Below are 17,293 nucleotides of genomic sequence, written 5' to 3'. Positions count from 1 at the left end.
TCTAAAATCTGCATAAAAACAAAATGCGCATTTTCCCACTAGAGATGTGTTTCCATCAAATTGACTTGTTGCAGATAATAGGCGGTGCGTGATGACATAGTTCACATGAAAATAACCTTTTGGGTTAAAATTCCCATGTGCCGAATAAAAAATACAAGTTAAATGGGTTTCCATCGCATTTTCAACTCTACTGATGGTTTTGTCACAATAAATTATATAGCTAATGTGCCCACTCTGGTCTTGGCATGTGCATTCTAGACAACAGCTCGCAGATACAGTGCAGGTATAGCCTACATGATGAAATTATTATGGACGAAAGAGCAAGATTATTTTTATTTGTCAAATTGCAGCCAAGCATCAGGCACCAGAATAAAACCCTTGATATTTATTGAAAATAAGTATCAAGCTCATTACCGTGCACTTTCACCACCCTGTGAAGTTCATCATAACGTATTTCATCTGTAGCCTAATAAACTGCATGCTTTCCTGAGTATTAGTTGGAGGACCACACAACATTGCGTGACTCCAAGTTTACTTTGATATAATTATTATATCATTATTTGTGCATAAATACATTTCCACCACCATTTCTCACATAATTTAAACATCCCACCATGTCTAGCGTATTTTGGTTTGTCGGCATTTGGAAAGTTTACCGACAAATTTGCTGTTTTCATCAGGCTTGTCATTACATTTTTTATCCGACATGTACTTTACTTGCATAAAAAGGTTGAATGGAAACCTGGCTAGTGAGGGAGGCATTGAAGAGAATTTGTGAGTTGACTGGCTGGCTCAGTAAACATAGCACACTTCAATCAATGCGGTCAGAGGTAGACCTGGGTTCAAATTCTATTTGAAATCATTTCAAATACTTTATCTGTTTGCCTGTTGCAGTGGAACTAATAGAAAAGTCCCAAAAGTGCAAACGCCGGCCACCTGGCACTCCTGTAGGACGCCCCCCCCCCCAAAAAAAACAACGATTTGAAGATTATCGAATAGTATTGGAATCCAGGTCTGGTTACAGAACATTCACTCTGCAAAGAGCAGAAAATGTAAGGGGGCCATATTCATTTTACATGGGGAATCCTTTCTATTTAATATTAAAAACATCTTTGTTTTATTATGGCAATCAATGTGTATGCACAATTTCAAAGGATCTGAATATTGAATAAGTACTACTCTGAAATGAAAACTCCATTAACAGACATTTGCTTTGATCTTTTCTGAAATAAAGCTCAGACATACTACAGAAAATGACATATTGAACAAGAAAAGCAAGAAATGGGGATTAATAAAAATTACTAAAATATAAAACAAAACTATATAAATAACAGATATTACTCTTTTTATGTTAAACAAATAAATTCAATAAATATATTACATAAAATGATCTGTTCTTACCTCAAACTCAAGGCTAGAAACATCTTACTAACTCAGTTGAATTGACTTCTGTGCCAAGTGGGTATTAACTTCATAACAAGAACACCATACAGGTACAGTACATATCATTCAAGAATGATAACACAGAGACCTGGTAGCAATATAAAGCTCACTATCAATGACCCGTAAAACCAGCTCGTTCTCTGTGATGTTGCATAGTGTAAAATGACCCTCTCTGTGTCTGTCTGGAAGGTGACCCTCACTACTCAAGATTCACTCAGGCAACGCATGACCTTGGACACCAGCTCCTCTTTCCTTTCCTTGGACCGTACTACCACTCCGCGGCTCTTCAGCCAGGCCTGCAGGGTCGTCACATTGATCTTCGACAGCTGAATAAATAGCAAACAAGACATGTTCAATCATACAGCCAATCAATCAATTAAATGTTTTTCATAAAACCCTTCTTACATCCTACTGTAGGTCATGAAAAAATCTGAGGTGGTAGAGAATTTCCTCACAGGTATACTGTATTCTTTGTATAATGTAATCTTTCGGATGCTTACTTTGCTTACTTTAGTTTCTGAATTATAGCTCTGAAATTGTACCGATAAGGAAATATTTATTTTTTGAAAATCCTTCAGCTTAGTTTACAATTAGCGGTTTGAGAGTGATGTCATCAGACAGAGTGGAGACACCTTCACCTTCTGAGGGGGGAGCATATCAAACATCAAGATATTTCTTATGTGAATCCTCCATACATTATGTGTTGAGATCCTTAGTTTTGTTCACTCTTCATTGTACAGGAAAATGTACTTTCTGTTGATTGTGTGTAGATGTTGGCAAATTTCCTGGCTCCTTTGGGTGTTTGCTTACAGAGAAGTACAAATGACCTAAAAGCTCAAATCAACTCAGACTTCCATAGTTTACTCAAATGAAACCAAAACCAATGCAGCTACAAAAGATAAATGACTGTAGTTGTAATAATGAACTATGCAGACGCTGTAAAGTAATTTTGAAGAGTAACATCCCTATAGATTATATCTGGCCCTCCCTGAAGTATATTTGGTAAGGTCACTATGTCCATTCAGTGCCCATGTGTGTGCCTTTCCGAAAACGAATCAGTCAAAATGGCAGCAATCATTCTAATAAACTTTCCCCCGGCTCCCTCGTAAAAATGATCAACCGAGTCGTAACTTTTGTGAAATAGTATCTGTAAAAAATGGTATCTAGCTCGGGAACAAGACACAAGACGGATCTCATTTAGTCAAAGCGTGTAATGGAATTCAATTAGGGGTGTAGTGGGAAAATCTATTCGGTTTATGGATCTTGCTAAACACTTACCCTGATGTATCATCTCCTAATCAACCTGCTTTGGTGGGATGTTTTGCCTCCCTCAAACCATTTGTCGAATTTATCACCTCTCTCAACATGCAGAACATTCGCAAAATACATACTTTTCACTGTAAATCAAAGCTATGGTAAAGAGCAAGGTAAAAGTATAGTAAAGGACATACCTGGTTACTTCTCGCGTGCTTCTCCACATCCACATCCTGCACTGCAGACTTCGGCTTCTTTGGTTTTGACTCAAACCAGTCCCCCTGAAAGATGAGAACCCATTACTTTAAATTCAATATATCTTTATATATAAAAATATATATATATTCAAATTCTCAGCAAATACACACACATAAAACATATTTGACTCATGCACAGTCTCAATCATACAGTACAGTACAGGGACAAATCATCGCCTGGGAAAAAGCATTGACTTCATACAAACAATCAAGCACTGAATGCAATCGATATGCCCTTAAATTTAAATTAGGCGAGCTAATCTTAATTCCTAAGATTGAAATCCCATCGTAGCCCTTTCCTGCAGTAAAATGACCTAGTGGCCTCATGGGTGGAATGTTATTCATATTTTCATAATTTCAAAATTAATAAACATGATATATTTTTTTAACGCTGAAAATACAGTGTTTCTGTGTCAAATAGTTTTTTTTTCAGTCTTCTGTGATGTACAGTATATATAGTGTAATGTTGGGATGCAAACAAACTCTATATCTGACATGGCACTTCTTTTTTAAAGCCCATAACCATGTGTGTGAGGTCTATACTTTTGTTTCAAAGGAGATTTGTTTAAGACTACCAAGAAACAATCTGTGTGACCCTGATTTAGCCCACTGCAGTAAAAGTTTCAACTGAAATGTGATTGGACTAAATCTCAAATTACATCTAGAGTGTGTTTGGTGGTGACTCACCCCTCTGTTGCCTAGCAGGCCAGATGGAAGAAGATGAGGGGGACCCGAGGCGATCTCGTCCCTCACTCTGAAAGCGCTCTCACTGGCGTGCACCTGGGAGGAATGTGGGGAAACCCCTTCAGGCCGCGGATAGGGGGTCAAGTGAGGCATGGACGCTGGAGTGGGCCGGCGGGCTTCCTCTGTCCACTTGGAAGAGGTAGACGAGGAAAGCAAAGAGAAGGGAACAGACGAGGAGGAAAAGGAAGAGAAGGCTGGGCAGGCCCTCTTCTGTCCCGACACAGGTGTCTGCCGTTGCTCCTCGGCTCTCCTCTGCTGCTTCTCAGCCAAAAGCTGGGTGACATTGACATGGCGCGGGAGGGTCTTGTTCTTGAAGATGGGTACCATCTTGGGTCCAGTCAGTGGGGCCTGGCTGTGTTGGGGGTGTGTGGTGGGTTGGGGAGGGGCTGCACTGGGATAGAGAGAGGAGGTGGGCAAGCCTCTCCCTGGGGTATAACTCTGAGGGGGTGTGGGATGCACCCCCTGGGTTCTTCCAGTGCTGAGATAGCTGCTGCTGCCACTCTGTCCCACTGGCTGGCTGAGAGTCTGGGCGCCTGGTGCCCCCCCAAATGAGGGCTTGAGGGGGCAGGGAGCATGGAGTTGACTCAGCACAGGCCTGCTAGCTGACTTGGTCGTCAAGTTCACTGGTTTGCCACTAGCCACCTGCGACCACAAAGGAATGCACAGTGCAGTGATGTTGGGACATGGAAACATACAGTCCTGGGAATTAAAAAGTGAAGCTGTACTGCAGCTCAATAAAAAACATTTGCTTCAAAGTGGATGTACTGTAACTGCACCGTCATTACATGTTGTATTGCTAATTAACTAACATTTGGCACCATGTTTGTCACATTAACAATGTACCTTCTTGCTGCAGCAGGGCATTTTGAAAAAATATGATATAATGGCCAGAATTGCACCAGCTTTGTATACTATAAATGTATGAAATTAATCCATAATGACTCCATAATACCTAAGAACCATATATCACGTTACCGCAAATCTCGGTACATATACAGTTATTACTCTTGTAAAACGGATGATTACTGTGAGTTCAAGTCCTACTTCATTAACTTCTTAATTAAACACTGTAAATACCCACTTGGCACACACCGGTTGAATCAATATTGTTTCCACGTTATTTCAATGAAATTACATTGAACCAACGTGTAAAAGACATTGAATTGACATCTGTGGCTGTCACACCCTGACCATAGTTTGCTTTGTATGTTTTATGTTTGGTTGGTCAGGGCGTGATCTGTGTGGGCATTCTATGTTGTATGTCTGGTTTGTCTATTTCTGTGTTTGGCCTGATATGGTTCTCAGAGGCAGGTGTTTTGCGTTGTCTCTGATTGGGAACCATATTTAGGTAGTCTGTTTTGTATTGTGGGTTGTGGGTTATTGTCTATGTCTATATGTAAGTTGCCTGTGCTTGTCATTTATAGCTTCACGTTCGTCGTTTTTTGTTTAGTTTGTAAAGTGTTCTTCGTTTTCGTGATAATAAATAGAGAAGAATGCATTCACTTCACGCTGCGCCTTGGTCCTCCTCTCTTCCACCATACGACGATCGTGACAGTGGCCAGTGGGTAGGGTGTTTCAACAAGATCCCACATAATTTGTCAACCTTTAATAACAGTGTCTCGTTCCAGGTCCAGCACAAATAAATCTCTATTCACTTTGACAGCTAGAGCTTCCACCACCAACATCTGTGGTCAATAACAAACCAGGGTCGTATTCACTAGGCACCAAACAGACGCAAAATGGACTGAAACAGGGAGGGACTAACCTGAAGTTATCCAATATGAATTGTTTGTTTTCATTGCTGTTTTCCATTGCAAAACCTTTTGCTACGGTAAGTACTAATGAATATGAACCAGGGAGGAGGATATGACCTAGCTGCTAGCAGATCGCTTTGCCATTGTTTCAATGTGCCCAAATTCAAGGATTTTCTCTGCCTTGTATTATTCACCCAGATTGTACTAATCAATCACCAGAAAGGGTGGGTGGACGGAGGAGGGAACCGGAGCCTTCTCTCTCTCTTTCTGCTCATTTCTCACATCCTATTGGGAGAACCCAGACATTTATCATCACACCTCCTTTCTGACAGTTTGGGATAAAAAAATAACTGTCAAACATAAATTTGGATCTAGAGAAATGTAAGGCGTAAATCTTATTCTGTGAAGATAAATTCTACAGATAAAACTAAAGTGGGAAATATAAAAAATCTAGTATTAAAATAAAATCTTTATCATGAATAGTGTCTCTTTTGTAAAACTTCTAAAACGTAGAAATCTTGCATGTGTAATTTGAAATACAAGAGAAATATGAGCGGCACCAAGGCACAATATAGTACCGGTATGTGCGTCTATGTGTGCAAAATGACACAAGTTGTATCAATGACAGTCTGTAGTCCTGTACCTGTGAGTGTGTCTGTGCGTACGAGTGTGTGCGCAGTGTGCACTCGTGATGCGCGGGTTGACTCATAACCTAGTCCACGCGGATACCGCGGGCAGGACGGGTTTAGGGTAATTCAATATAGTGTGGATAAAGGGCGGGTGGGTTGAATAGAGAGAAAACAATACCTTACAAAATCCATAAATGTATCATTCTTGTGCAATTTATATTTGCAGACCCATGAGCCACTGTTCAGTTTATCCATCAGTTATCCATCCCTGATCTATAGGTTAATAGAGTTTTTCTCTCTCATTATTTTAGACTATCTGGCATTAGTACACAAGCTTAAGCTTTAGGGCCTAACTGTATGCGTGCCAATAGCCTACACACCAATCGCCAAATGCTTTGGGGAACAGGCAGAAAAAGTTCAGGTCAATCCACTGAGGCAAAAAGGGCAATGTCGGAGTTTAATTCAATAAGAGAAAAGCTGTGAAAGTGAAGGGAAGTAATGTTTGGGAAAGATTGGTTGTAGTGCTAAAAGAGGATGATAGCAATGCAGGCTATGTTATGAGTGATGATTGTGAGGCACTAAACAAATTCAACAGTCACAAGATGGTAGACCTCAAATAGGCCTATGGCACGTCAAGGGAATTGTAGCCTGCTGTTCAAACTGGTTAAATGGAAAGTGAAATCTGGACCTCTCACATAGCCTTAAAATTAACTCCTGCAAAATGAACCACTTCTTGCAGTAAAATAATAACCTACACCAAATGTAGGCAACATTTTGACTCGGGTACAGGAGTGGAGAAATATGATTTCTTTCTTTCAGCATCTTGAGAGAATGCTAATGCTCAGTACCATCTGCAGATGTACTATATTTATCAGCATCATAAAAGCTGATAGTATTTCAACCACATAAAATATGCATTCAAGCCAACCTAAAATCTTATCAGAAACATGTTGGATTGCTTTCACAGCTTTCTATTTCCTCCAGATCAAACTGATGTCATTTTTGGGGAGTTACTGCATTTTCTCCCGGTCCCTAAAGGTCTTTGCTCCATGAAAGAATTTGACAGAGAAAACTTTACCGATGTCAACTAGATTTAAGCATTCATTCTATCGATTCAAGACATTATTCTGGTGAGCAAGGGTTTATTTATTCTTCTAGGGCAACATATGATGACAGAGGAGAAGCTGCATGCATCTAGTTGACGAACAAATAGCCTACCAAACTCTTTCTGCAGTCTTTGACTGTAGCCTATAGAGCATTTTCTATATTAGCGGGTTAGGGTCGGGTGCGGGCCTAAGATTTTCACTTCATCACATATAGTTGGGCGGTTGTGGATTATTAGCAATTACGGGCATGTGCGGGTGAACAAACAGCTGACCCGCGCACCACTAGTGTGCACCCTGTACCTGTGCTGAGGCGATGCTTAACAGGCTGGTGGTGTGGTAGCAGGGCTTGCTGGTCATGCGGGCTGGGAAGCCACAGACAGTCTGCAGGCTCTCCCTCAGGTGGGATAGGAAGGAGCCGAGCGCCCCCTGGAGGTCCACCCTGGGACAGCGCTGCACAGGCTCAGTCCGGATACAACTCAGAGGGTATCTGAGCAGACTAGTTACAGGTCCAATGCATCTGTTTTTATCTCAGTAGCAAATGATTTCTGGATAACAATTACGTACCCTACTGTGAATGTTTTCAAATAAAATGGTAAACAAAAATAACTTCTTAGAAAATATCAATTTCTCAAACAAGATTTTTTCTAGGACTGCCTGGGAATAGTCTGAGTAGGGAGGGGAAAACTTAAAATGAGCTGTTACTGGCAGGGGTTTGGAACTCTCTTTCTTATTGGTCTATTAACCGTTGACTGGTGATGTCACCAGGCATGTAAAAACTTCATCCCGCCTAAACAGGCTGAAATGTCATGCAGTCTTTTCAAACAGCTCTTACACTAAAAGGGCATTATTAACATTTTCACAATTTCACAGTATTATTCAACCTCATAGTGTGGAAGTATATAAACTCAGCAAAAAAAGAAACGTCCTCTCACTGTCAACTGCGTTTATATTCAGCAAACTCAACATGTGTAAATATTTGTATGAACATAACAAGATTCAACAACTGAGACATAAACTGAACAAGTTCCACAGACATGTGACTAACATAAATGGAATAATGTGTCCCTGAACAAAGGGGGGGTCAAAATCAAAAGTAACAGTCAGTATCTGGTATAGCCACCAGCTGCATTAAGTACTACAGTGCATCTCCTCCTCATGGACTGCACCAGACTTGGCAGTTCTTGCTGTGAGATGTTACCCCACTCTTCCACCAAGGCACCTGCAAGTTCCCAGACATTTCTGGGGGGAATGTGCCTAGCCCTCACTCTCCGATCCAACAGGTCCCAGACGTGCTCAATATCCCAGACGTGCTCTTCGCTGGCCATGGCAGAACACTGACATTCCTGTCTTGCAGGAAATCACGCACAGAAAGAGCAGTATGGCTGGTGGCATTGTCATGCTGGAGGGTCATGCCAGGATGAGCCTGCAGAAAGGGTACCACATGAGGGAGGTGGAGGTCTTCCCTGTAACGCACAGCATTGAGATTGCCTGCAATGACATCAAGCTCAGTCCGATGATGCTGTGACACCCCGCCCCAGACCATGACGGACCCTCCACCTCGATCCCGCTCCAGATTACAGGCCTCGGTGTAACGCTCATTCCTTCGACGATAAACGCAGATCTGACCATCACCCCTGGTGAGACAAAACCACGACTCGTCAGTGAAGAGCACTTTTTGACAGTCCTGTCTGGTGTAGCGACGGTGGGTTTGTGCCCATGAGCGACCTTATCGCTGGTGATGTCGGATGAGGACCCGCCTTACAACAGGCCTACAAGCCCTCAGTCCAGCCTCTCTCAGCTTATTGCGGACAGTCTGAGCACCGAAGGAGGGTAGGTGCGTTCCTGGGGAACTCGGGCAGTGGTTGTTGCCATCCTGTACCTGGTGTGATGTTCGGATGTACCGATCCTGTGCAGGCGTTGTTACACATGGTCTGCCACTGCAAGGACGATCAGCTGTCCGTCCTGTCTCCCTGTAGCGCTGTCTTAGGTGTCTCACAGTACGGACATTGCAATTTATTGCCCTGGCCACATCTGCAGTCCTCATGCCTGTGCCTGTGACATTAATTGCCTACCGTCTGTTAGTGTCTAAAAGACCGTTCCACAGGTGCATGTTCATTAATTGCTTATGGTTCATTGAACAAGCATGGGAAACAGTTTAAACCCTTTACAATGAAAATCTGTGAAGTTATTTGGATTTTTACAAATTACCTTTGAAAGGCAGGGTTCTGAAAAAGGGACGTTTCTTTTTTTGCTGAGTTTCTAAAACACAGGAAAATCTAGTTTGCCTGAACTGGGCCTTTAAAGAAACGTAACATGTTCACTGTCTGGATGGAGCTCACTTTAAAGGACCCATCTGGGATTGGTACATCCATTTTTGGACTTTTAAATTAATGATGTATAGCCATTGATGTTTGAAAAATATAACTTAGAAATTCCTCACGAGTTTAGTTCAACTGTTGTACCCCATCAGAAGCCAAAATATAAGCTTGTTTAACTCCATTATTTGTAAACAATGCAATTGCCCCTTTAAGATTAATTGAAATGTATGCCAAATTTGAATGAATTTAAAGAGTGAACACTGGCTTGAAGAACACCATATGTGAACCATTTTACACAGCTTGTTTTGTTATTTTCTCTCTCCAGATTTCGATTATTGTTTCATTTTACAGCCTATTAAGGGACAAATGCTGCTTACAAGCAGTTACAAGAAAACACTAACTGTGCCTTATCACAATAATAGTTGCATGAGTAGACATAAACGTGACAGTTTTGAGTCAGTGTAACAACATAACAGTCAACAGGTTGGCCAAAGGCAGATGCATCCGATGGTCCCCGATCCAAACTATAGGCTTAAAAGGATACGTGAACAGCCTTTCTCCAACCAGTTTGAAGTATACGTTGCAATAAATCACTTCTTCCTCATCAATTTGGGGGAGTTGGTAGCCATACTGAAAAATAAGAAAAAAACAAGGAAGAAGTAGTAAGGACAAATATGTTAACTGTGTGCGAGTGTGTATTGTGTGTGTTTATAAGCTAGCAGTGTCAAACAGAGGGGGTGAGTAGAAGAGACAGCAAGGGAGATTATTTGTTTGTGACCCGTCTCTGGATGTTAAGCACTCACCCAGATGTGACGACAGACCAACACCAACGTGTCGAGCATTACTATCAGCCAGCTGTCCCGACCATTTGTTCTATCCACTGGCCCAACCCCACAGGCCAGTGAGGCTTTGGCAATGCATGTTTATCATTGGTCATTTTAGGAGCAACGGGACCTTAATTAACAACATGATGGTAGAGTAAACTGTTAGGCAGCGTGGGTGTGAAATCTGATGGCTTGTTTCCAGCCAACGTTAGTGAGTCATACCGTCATTCTGAAGGACCAAGTCCACAGTCAAACACTGTCACACAAACTCACACGCATACAGGCACACTCAAGCACACACACTGCGCCGGGCCAAGTCCATGTTTAGTTGCTGACAGATGTTGACAGACAAGATGTGAGCAATGGGATGTCATTCACCACCTGTCGAGTTGGATCCTGTGGTTGAAGTTAGAACAACAGTTCCCTGGAGTAGTCCACGTGTGTGTGTGTTGTGTGACGCCAATGTGAGTTTGCATTATTGTTGACATAACAGAAATCAGTTGATGCCAAATAACTTGACATGGTTGTGACACTACATATCATTTAGGTAAGCTAGCAAGCAGGCGTTATGCCTAGCCAATTACAGTAGGTAACCTATTAGTGAATAAGTCTGATTTTACAGTGGCACATGGTTCACTAAAGTGAGCTTGACCCAACCTGGATTCATAACCTTTAACTAGGGCCCAGAGCTTTTCCTAGTCAGGTAACGCAGTCAGGAAAAACGTGTAGTTATGACATATGAGATGTCTCTTTTATGGCAGCTTTATGCAGCCCTTATGAAAAGTAGTTAATGTGAAGTGTAACTTACCTAGCCTGGTCTCAGATCGGTTTGTGCTGTCTTGCCAACTCCTATGGCCCTTGTCATGACAGTGATTATAGGAGTTGGCAAGACAGCACAAACAGATGTGGGACCAGGCTGTAACCTACCAAACTGCTCCAGTGATTCTGGATATCAGCGTAGCACTGGAAGGGGCTCTCGGTGGGCATCCGGTGACTGATGCTGACGATCTGACCCCTTTTCATGCTACACACAACACAGACGGAAGCTATATATCAAGTGTACCTATAACATATCAGTAAAGACATACAAGATTGACAGGTTGTACAGATGTCGGACCTTAATTTGGATCTTAATTTGTCAAATCTTAGTCAGTTTTGCTACAGCAGGAAAATAATCCCGCAGCAACAGGAAACATGAATTATTATTTGATTATAATTAATGGACATGTTTGTAGGGTTTGATATATTTATCTTAAGGGAAAATCAAGTCTGAAATTTCAAAGTGAAAATTACAAACTTCAGAAGCCTTTTTAAACCTCAAATTAAGATCCTAAACCTATACCTATATTCTATTTTAACCAGTTTTGGGCCCAATTCCATTTCAATTCAGTAAATTCAGGAGGTAAACTGAAATTGCTAAATGCATGTTCACTTCCTGAATTGACTGAATTGAAATGGAATTGAGCCCAACCCTGATTTTGATGTTTTTACATTTTATGTTATTCTCTGTTCATACATAAGTATTCAAGTTCCATGACATATCAACAGTTCAATCCAACCTGTCATCGCAATGTTTTTCCCCCCTCCATTTATGCCATTCCAGCCATTACAATGAGCCTGTCCTCCTATAGCTCCTCGCACCATCCTCCACTGGATTACAGTGTCTTTGTTTTCAAACTCCTGCCTGTGTGCATGTAAATGTGTACAAACCCCTGCCTGTGTGCTCGTAACACTTGTTATTATGAATACAGAAGGAATCTGCATGGTGCTTGCAACGCTAGGATTGTGTGCTCGATTCCCACAGGAGAAGTGGGAATGAAGTATGAAAAGTATGAAAAAGGTATGAAAATGTACAGTGCCTTTGGAAAGTATTCAGACCCCTTGACTTTTTCCACATTTTGTTACGTTACAGCCTTATGAAAGAATCCTCAGAAATCTACACACAATAGCCCATAATGACAAAGTGAAAACAGGTTTTTAGACATTTTTGCAAAAGTATTAAAAATACAATACAGAAATACCTTATTTACATACGTATTGAGACCTTTTGCTATGAAACTCAAAATTGAGCTCAGGTGCATCCTGTTTCCATTGATCATCCTTGAGATGTTTCTACAACTTGATTGGAGTCCACCTGTGGTAAATTCAATTGATTGGGCATGATTTGGAAAGGCACACACCTGTCTATATACAGTCCCAAAAGGGATGCAAACTGGTAAAGGCCCAAAAAGGTGACACTTTTTTTTTTGCACTGAAACATGCACAAAATCTCTGCTAGTGGGAAATGCAGGTTTTAACTAATTAAATAGCAAATAATACACAAGCTACATGATCAGTCTCTATGTGTAAAATAAAACATTTAAAGAAAGCAATCCAATCTTATTTGTTGCCTAGACTTTACTGCAAATGACACAAGTCTTGAGAAAAAAAAAATCACTAATATTGCAGTTAGCCATGACAGCCTTTATAATAGAACGCTTGTGACCACACACGTCTAAATATTGCACTTGGGGAAAAAATATCTTAAAGTAGAAATAGAATGAAACAAATAGGCGTTCTATTTTTGCTCTATTATAGTGGCCACTATAATAGACATTGATCAGGTGCACAAGGCTACATGTGTGCAAAAGTAAAACATTTAATTATCCCCCCTCACACACAAGTGTTATTGTCAAGTTCAACACAATAAAAGCAATATCTTTGGACTACACTGCACATTATTACATTGTACACTTTCTGCCTGTGAACATCTGTTCTACAATGTTCCAGATACCCTTTGTTGACATAATTGATCTCTTTCAGGCAGAGACTACACCTGGCATAGCCCTTTTTATCCACTGTATTGAAAAAGTGAGAAAGAGTGTGGTGTTCCTTTCACCTCTGTCATGACGTGGCCCTTTCAGGGTATAGATCGCAGCATCCCCCTCTTTCTCTCTCTCTCTCCCCTACACCCAGGTTCTGTTATCTCATGTCATAAATTCCTGGAGGGGACTCTCTCCCCCTGGCCATGCAGAAAGAGAGACACATAGAGAGAACAAAGGATTTCACATGGCGAACTGGGAATTTTATACAAAATGTCCACTTGTGAGAAGGTGGGAATGGTCTGTGGACACTCAAAGGACAGGTATGACGAGTGTGTTTCATTTGGTGACCTCAGAGAGGAGAGGAAACACATAACTACAGTATATCTCTGAATATGTAAATTTCTCAATTATGGGGTTTGTATATAATTCTTGTATAAAATTAATGAGTAAAGATGAAACTATTTGTGAAATGATGTAAGCTGATTGTAAACCTTTAACGAAAGAGAATTGTATTCCCTTTAAAGATTAACTAAGTCACTGGCCCGCCCCCATGAGCACAGACATGATCTGGCATCATAGACCCGCCTTTTCTATTGTTACGAATAAAACCTTATCCTGAGGAAATCCTCGATGGACACAGAGGGGGCACACGTTGAGTTTAGACCACAAAAACCTCAGTTTAAGCTCAGGTTGCAATGGTTGTTGAATTCCTAACCATACCACGTGGAGCATTGGCTTCACGGCGGGAAACGGTTAAACTCTGAGACTATCGATCCCGACAGAATAAGAGCAAATCTTAGATACTAATTACTAGTCTGCAGCTAGAAATTATGTCACCCTGGGATGCGTAGACCGACAACTGCCGAAACATCTATTCTATGAGAACATTTCTGAATGGTACTCTAAAGACTTTGATCTTCAGGGAGGCAGAGAGAGACGATGAAGAACTGACTCTCCAACAGAAGGACTGACGATTCCGACAGAGATCACAACAACACACTGGGCGTAAATATATATTGAGTGCAATTATTCCCGAATGAGTGAGCGTTCATGTGCAAAGGATTAGCATTTCAATTAATATAATTATCAACTGTGTAGTGACTGCTTTTGTCTTTCCCGCCCTCCTCAGTCCACACCCACTTCCCTTTGTCCACCAAGCCGTCATATCGGCTTAGCCCACTAGGGAACCTCCCCTACCATTTCCTTGTAACCATATCTACTGTTTGTTTGTTTATGCATTTCTGTGATTATTTAGTTAGTTAGTAAATAAATTATTAAGACAATTGGTATATGGATGATTCATAGTAAAGGCTGGGTTCGTGCAGATAACCAACAATTTATGACGTTTGGAATGAGACTAACGTGAGTTAAAGAATAATTCATTAATTAGAAGACTAATTGATCAGATATTAAAATATCTGAAGAGTTATATTAGGAAAATTATAACTTTGTAATCTGAAGATTTTCCTTGGTGCCCCGACTTCCTAGTTAATTACATTTACATGATTAGCTTAATCACATAATAATAATTACAGAGAATTGATTTGATAAAATAACCGTCTTCACTTTAATGATGCCAAAGACACGACACCTCTATGGTGGCATCCAGCATAAACCAGGCCCAGCTCCAGCTCCAGCTACACTTGATCCCTGAATCCACTTGTTTCACAAGCAACACCTCATTTTCACCTAATTCACTCATTCTGAAAATTAACCACATACTGTTGAGGGAAAACATTAGTTCACAGATAGTAGTTAGTTAATTTGCTAGTTAACATTTCACACAGATTGCCAGGGTCCAGTAAGCAACTAATGCGTTATAACTTAAAGAACGGCAAGGAGTCGTATACCAGTTAATAAGCCAATAGGTTAGGTTACTAACGTTAGCTCATCTGATGTTGTAACGTTAGCTAGCTGTCAGATTTTATTAGCCAGCTAATTTTCACACCAAAAACTCAACTATTTGATCAGTTAAGTTGGCTAATGTTGCTAAACATTTCTCTTGCTAGCTAATGCAGAATTCGATCCAGCTAGCAGGATACTTAACAATGTTAACAATACTTGTTCCACCACACTTTCTCCCTCACCTCAAACTTTCCAAATGCCAGTTGTTTTTCAGTTAGAGCTCATGAAGTACGCTTCATCACCTTCTTACCCCCGTCTCCGTGATCAGGCTTCTCACCTACCTCTTTGTTATCGTTCAGGGGATGCGCTTCTGTAACTTGCAAACTGCCTTTCCAATCTCTGCTGCCTTTCCAGGGCACGCACTGATGCTGCAAATTGGTTGTCTCTTCAGTAGCATGCTGCATTCTGTTGTTATGTGAACGATTGGCTGGGCCTTGGATACAGCCAGTATCGCTCCAAACGCGCATCACTCGTTCGCTTACAGCCAGTAGTGATCCAAAGCCCCCCCCCCCCTCCCACGCACAAACTTTTGTCATAGAATCTACACAAATCACTTAGGTCACCTATTTTGGATTCAAAACAGCGAATTTCGCCAAAAGGTGACTAGTTTGCAACCCTGCACATTTGACAGTGCATGTCAGAGCAAAAACCAAGCCATGAGGTCGAAAGAATTGTCCGTAGAGCTCTGAGACAGGATTGTGTCAAAGCACAGATTTTGGGAAGGGTACCAAAACATTTTTGCAGCATTGAAAGTCCCCAAGAACACAGTGGCCTTCATCATTCTTAAATGGAAGAAGCTTTCTGGAACCACCAAGACTCTTTCTAGAGTTGCCGTCCGGCCAAACTGAGAAATAGGGGGAGAAGGGCCTTGGTCAGGGAGGTGACCAAGAACCTGATGGTCACTGACAGAGCTCTGGAGTTCCTCTGTGGAGATGGGAGAACATTCCAGAAGGACAACAATCTCTGCAGCACTCCACCAATCAGGCCTTTATATTAGAGTGGCCAGACGGAAACCAGTCCTCAGTAAAAGGCACAAAACAGCCCGCTTTGAGTTTGCCAAAAGGCACCTAACTAAACAAGATTCTCTAGTCTGATGAAACCAAGATTGAACTCTTTGGCCTGAAGGCCAAGCGTCACATCTGGAGGAAACCTGGCACCATCCCTACGGTGAAGCATGGTGGTGGCAGCATCATGCTGTGGGGGTGTTTTTCAGCGGCAGGTACTGGGAGACTAGTCAGGATCGAGGCAAAGATGAACGGAGCAAAGTACAGAGATCCTTGATGAAAACCTGCTCCAGAGCACTCAGGACCTCAGACTGGGGCAAAGGTTCACCTTCCAACAGGACAACGACAGCAAGCACACAGGCAAGACAACGCAGGAGTGGCTTCGAGACAAGTCTCGGAATGTCCTTGAGTGGCCCAGCCAGTGCCAGGACTTGAACCCGATCAAACATGTCTGGAGAGACCTGAAAATAGCTCTACAGCAACACTCCCCATCTAACCTGACAGAGCTTGAGAGGATCTGCAGAGAAGAATTGGAGAAACTCCCCAAATACAGGCGTGCCAAGCTTGTAGCGTCATACCCAAGAAGACTCAAGGTTGTAATCGCTACCAAAGGTGCTTCAACAAAGTACTGAGTAAAGGGTCTGAATATTTATGTAAATGTTATATTTCAGTTTTAAATATTTTTTACATTTGCAAAAATGTATAAAAAAAACTGTTTTTCCTTTGTCATTTTGGGGTATTGTGTGTAGATGGATGAGGGAATTTGTTTTAATCAATTTTAGAAATAGGCTGTAACCTAACAAAAATGTGAAAGTCAAGGGGTCTGAATACTTTCCGAAGGCACTGTCTAGCTACAGCATATTTTCAGATATTATAAGTTTCTCTCTATAAGCACTCTCTACTGTAGGTCGCTGTGTATAAAAGTGTCTACCAAAATGTGATTACGTGACCGCTGTGAAATTGCTGAGTCTACCTTTAAAAGGAAAATAAAATGTGTCAAAGTGCTGACCTTGGCAGAATGTAACACCAGTTGCTAGACATGGAGGTCTGGATAACAGCATCTGGCTGGCTATGGAAGTTCCTCAGGACCGTGGGAGGGATGTCAAAGTCCGCCAACTAAAAGTCAACCATACACTCCTTAAAAAGTAAATATTACAAAGTACAACTAGAGATAACTAATGAGAATATAAATACACTGCTCAAAAAAATTAAGGGAACACTTAAACAACACAATGTAACTCCAAGTCAATC

At 41.4% G+C, this 17,293-nt stretch overlaps 1 protein-coding gene across 8 annotated transcripts in view; it reads right to left on the bottom strand.

Moving 5' to 3' along the window:
* Window positions 1–314: 314 nt before the first annotated feature.
* The window catches only part of LOC129859440 (uncharacterized protein C18orf63-like), a 187,998-nt gene continuing 171,019 nt past the window's right edge, over window positions 315–17,293 (bottom strand). For all 8 annotated transcript variants that reach the window (XM_055929252.1, XM_055929248.1, XM_055929253.1 and 5 more), the window contains 7 exons: window positions 17,052–17,158; window positions 11,257–11,353; window positions 10,050–10,135; window positions 7,488–7,674; window positions 3,642–4,340; window positions 2,895–2,978; window positions 315–1,769 (listed from right to left, as the gene is read on the bottom strand). In XM_055929252.1, coding sequence (XP_055785227.1) covers window positions 1,647–1,769; window positions 2,895–2,978; window positions 3,642–4,340; window positions 7,488–7,674; window positions 10,050–10,135; window positions 11,257–11,353; window positions 17,052–17,158 — 1,383 coding nt within the window. In that variant the 3' untranslated portion in view covers window positions 315–1,646. The remainder of the gene's footprint in view (window positions 1,770–2,894; window positions 2,979–3,641; window positions 4,341–7,487; window positions 7,675–10,049; window positions 10,136–11,256; window positions 11,354–17,051; window positions 17,159–17,293) is intronic.

This window comes from Salvelinus fontinalis, chromosome 7 (assembly GCF_029448725.1).
Source record: "Salvelinus fontinalis isolate EN_2023a chromosome 7, ASM2944872v1, whole genome shotgun sequence".
NCBI classification, from domain to species: domain Eukaryota; kingdom Metazoa; phylum Chordata; class Actinopteri; order Salmoniformes; family Salmonidae; genus Salvelinus; species Salvelinus fontinalis.
This window is presented reverse-complemented; position numbering and strand designations above follow the sequence as displayed.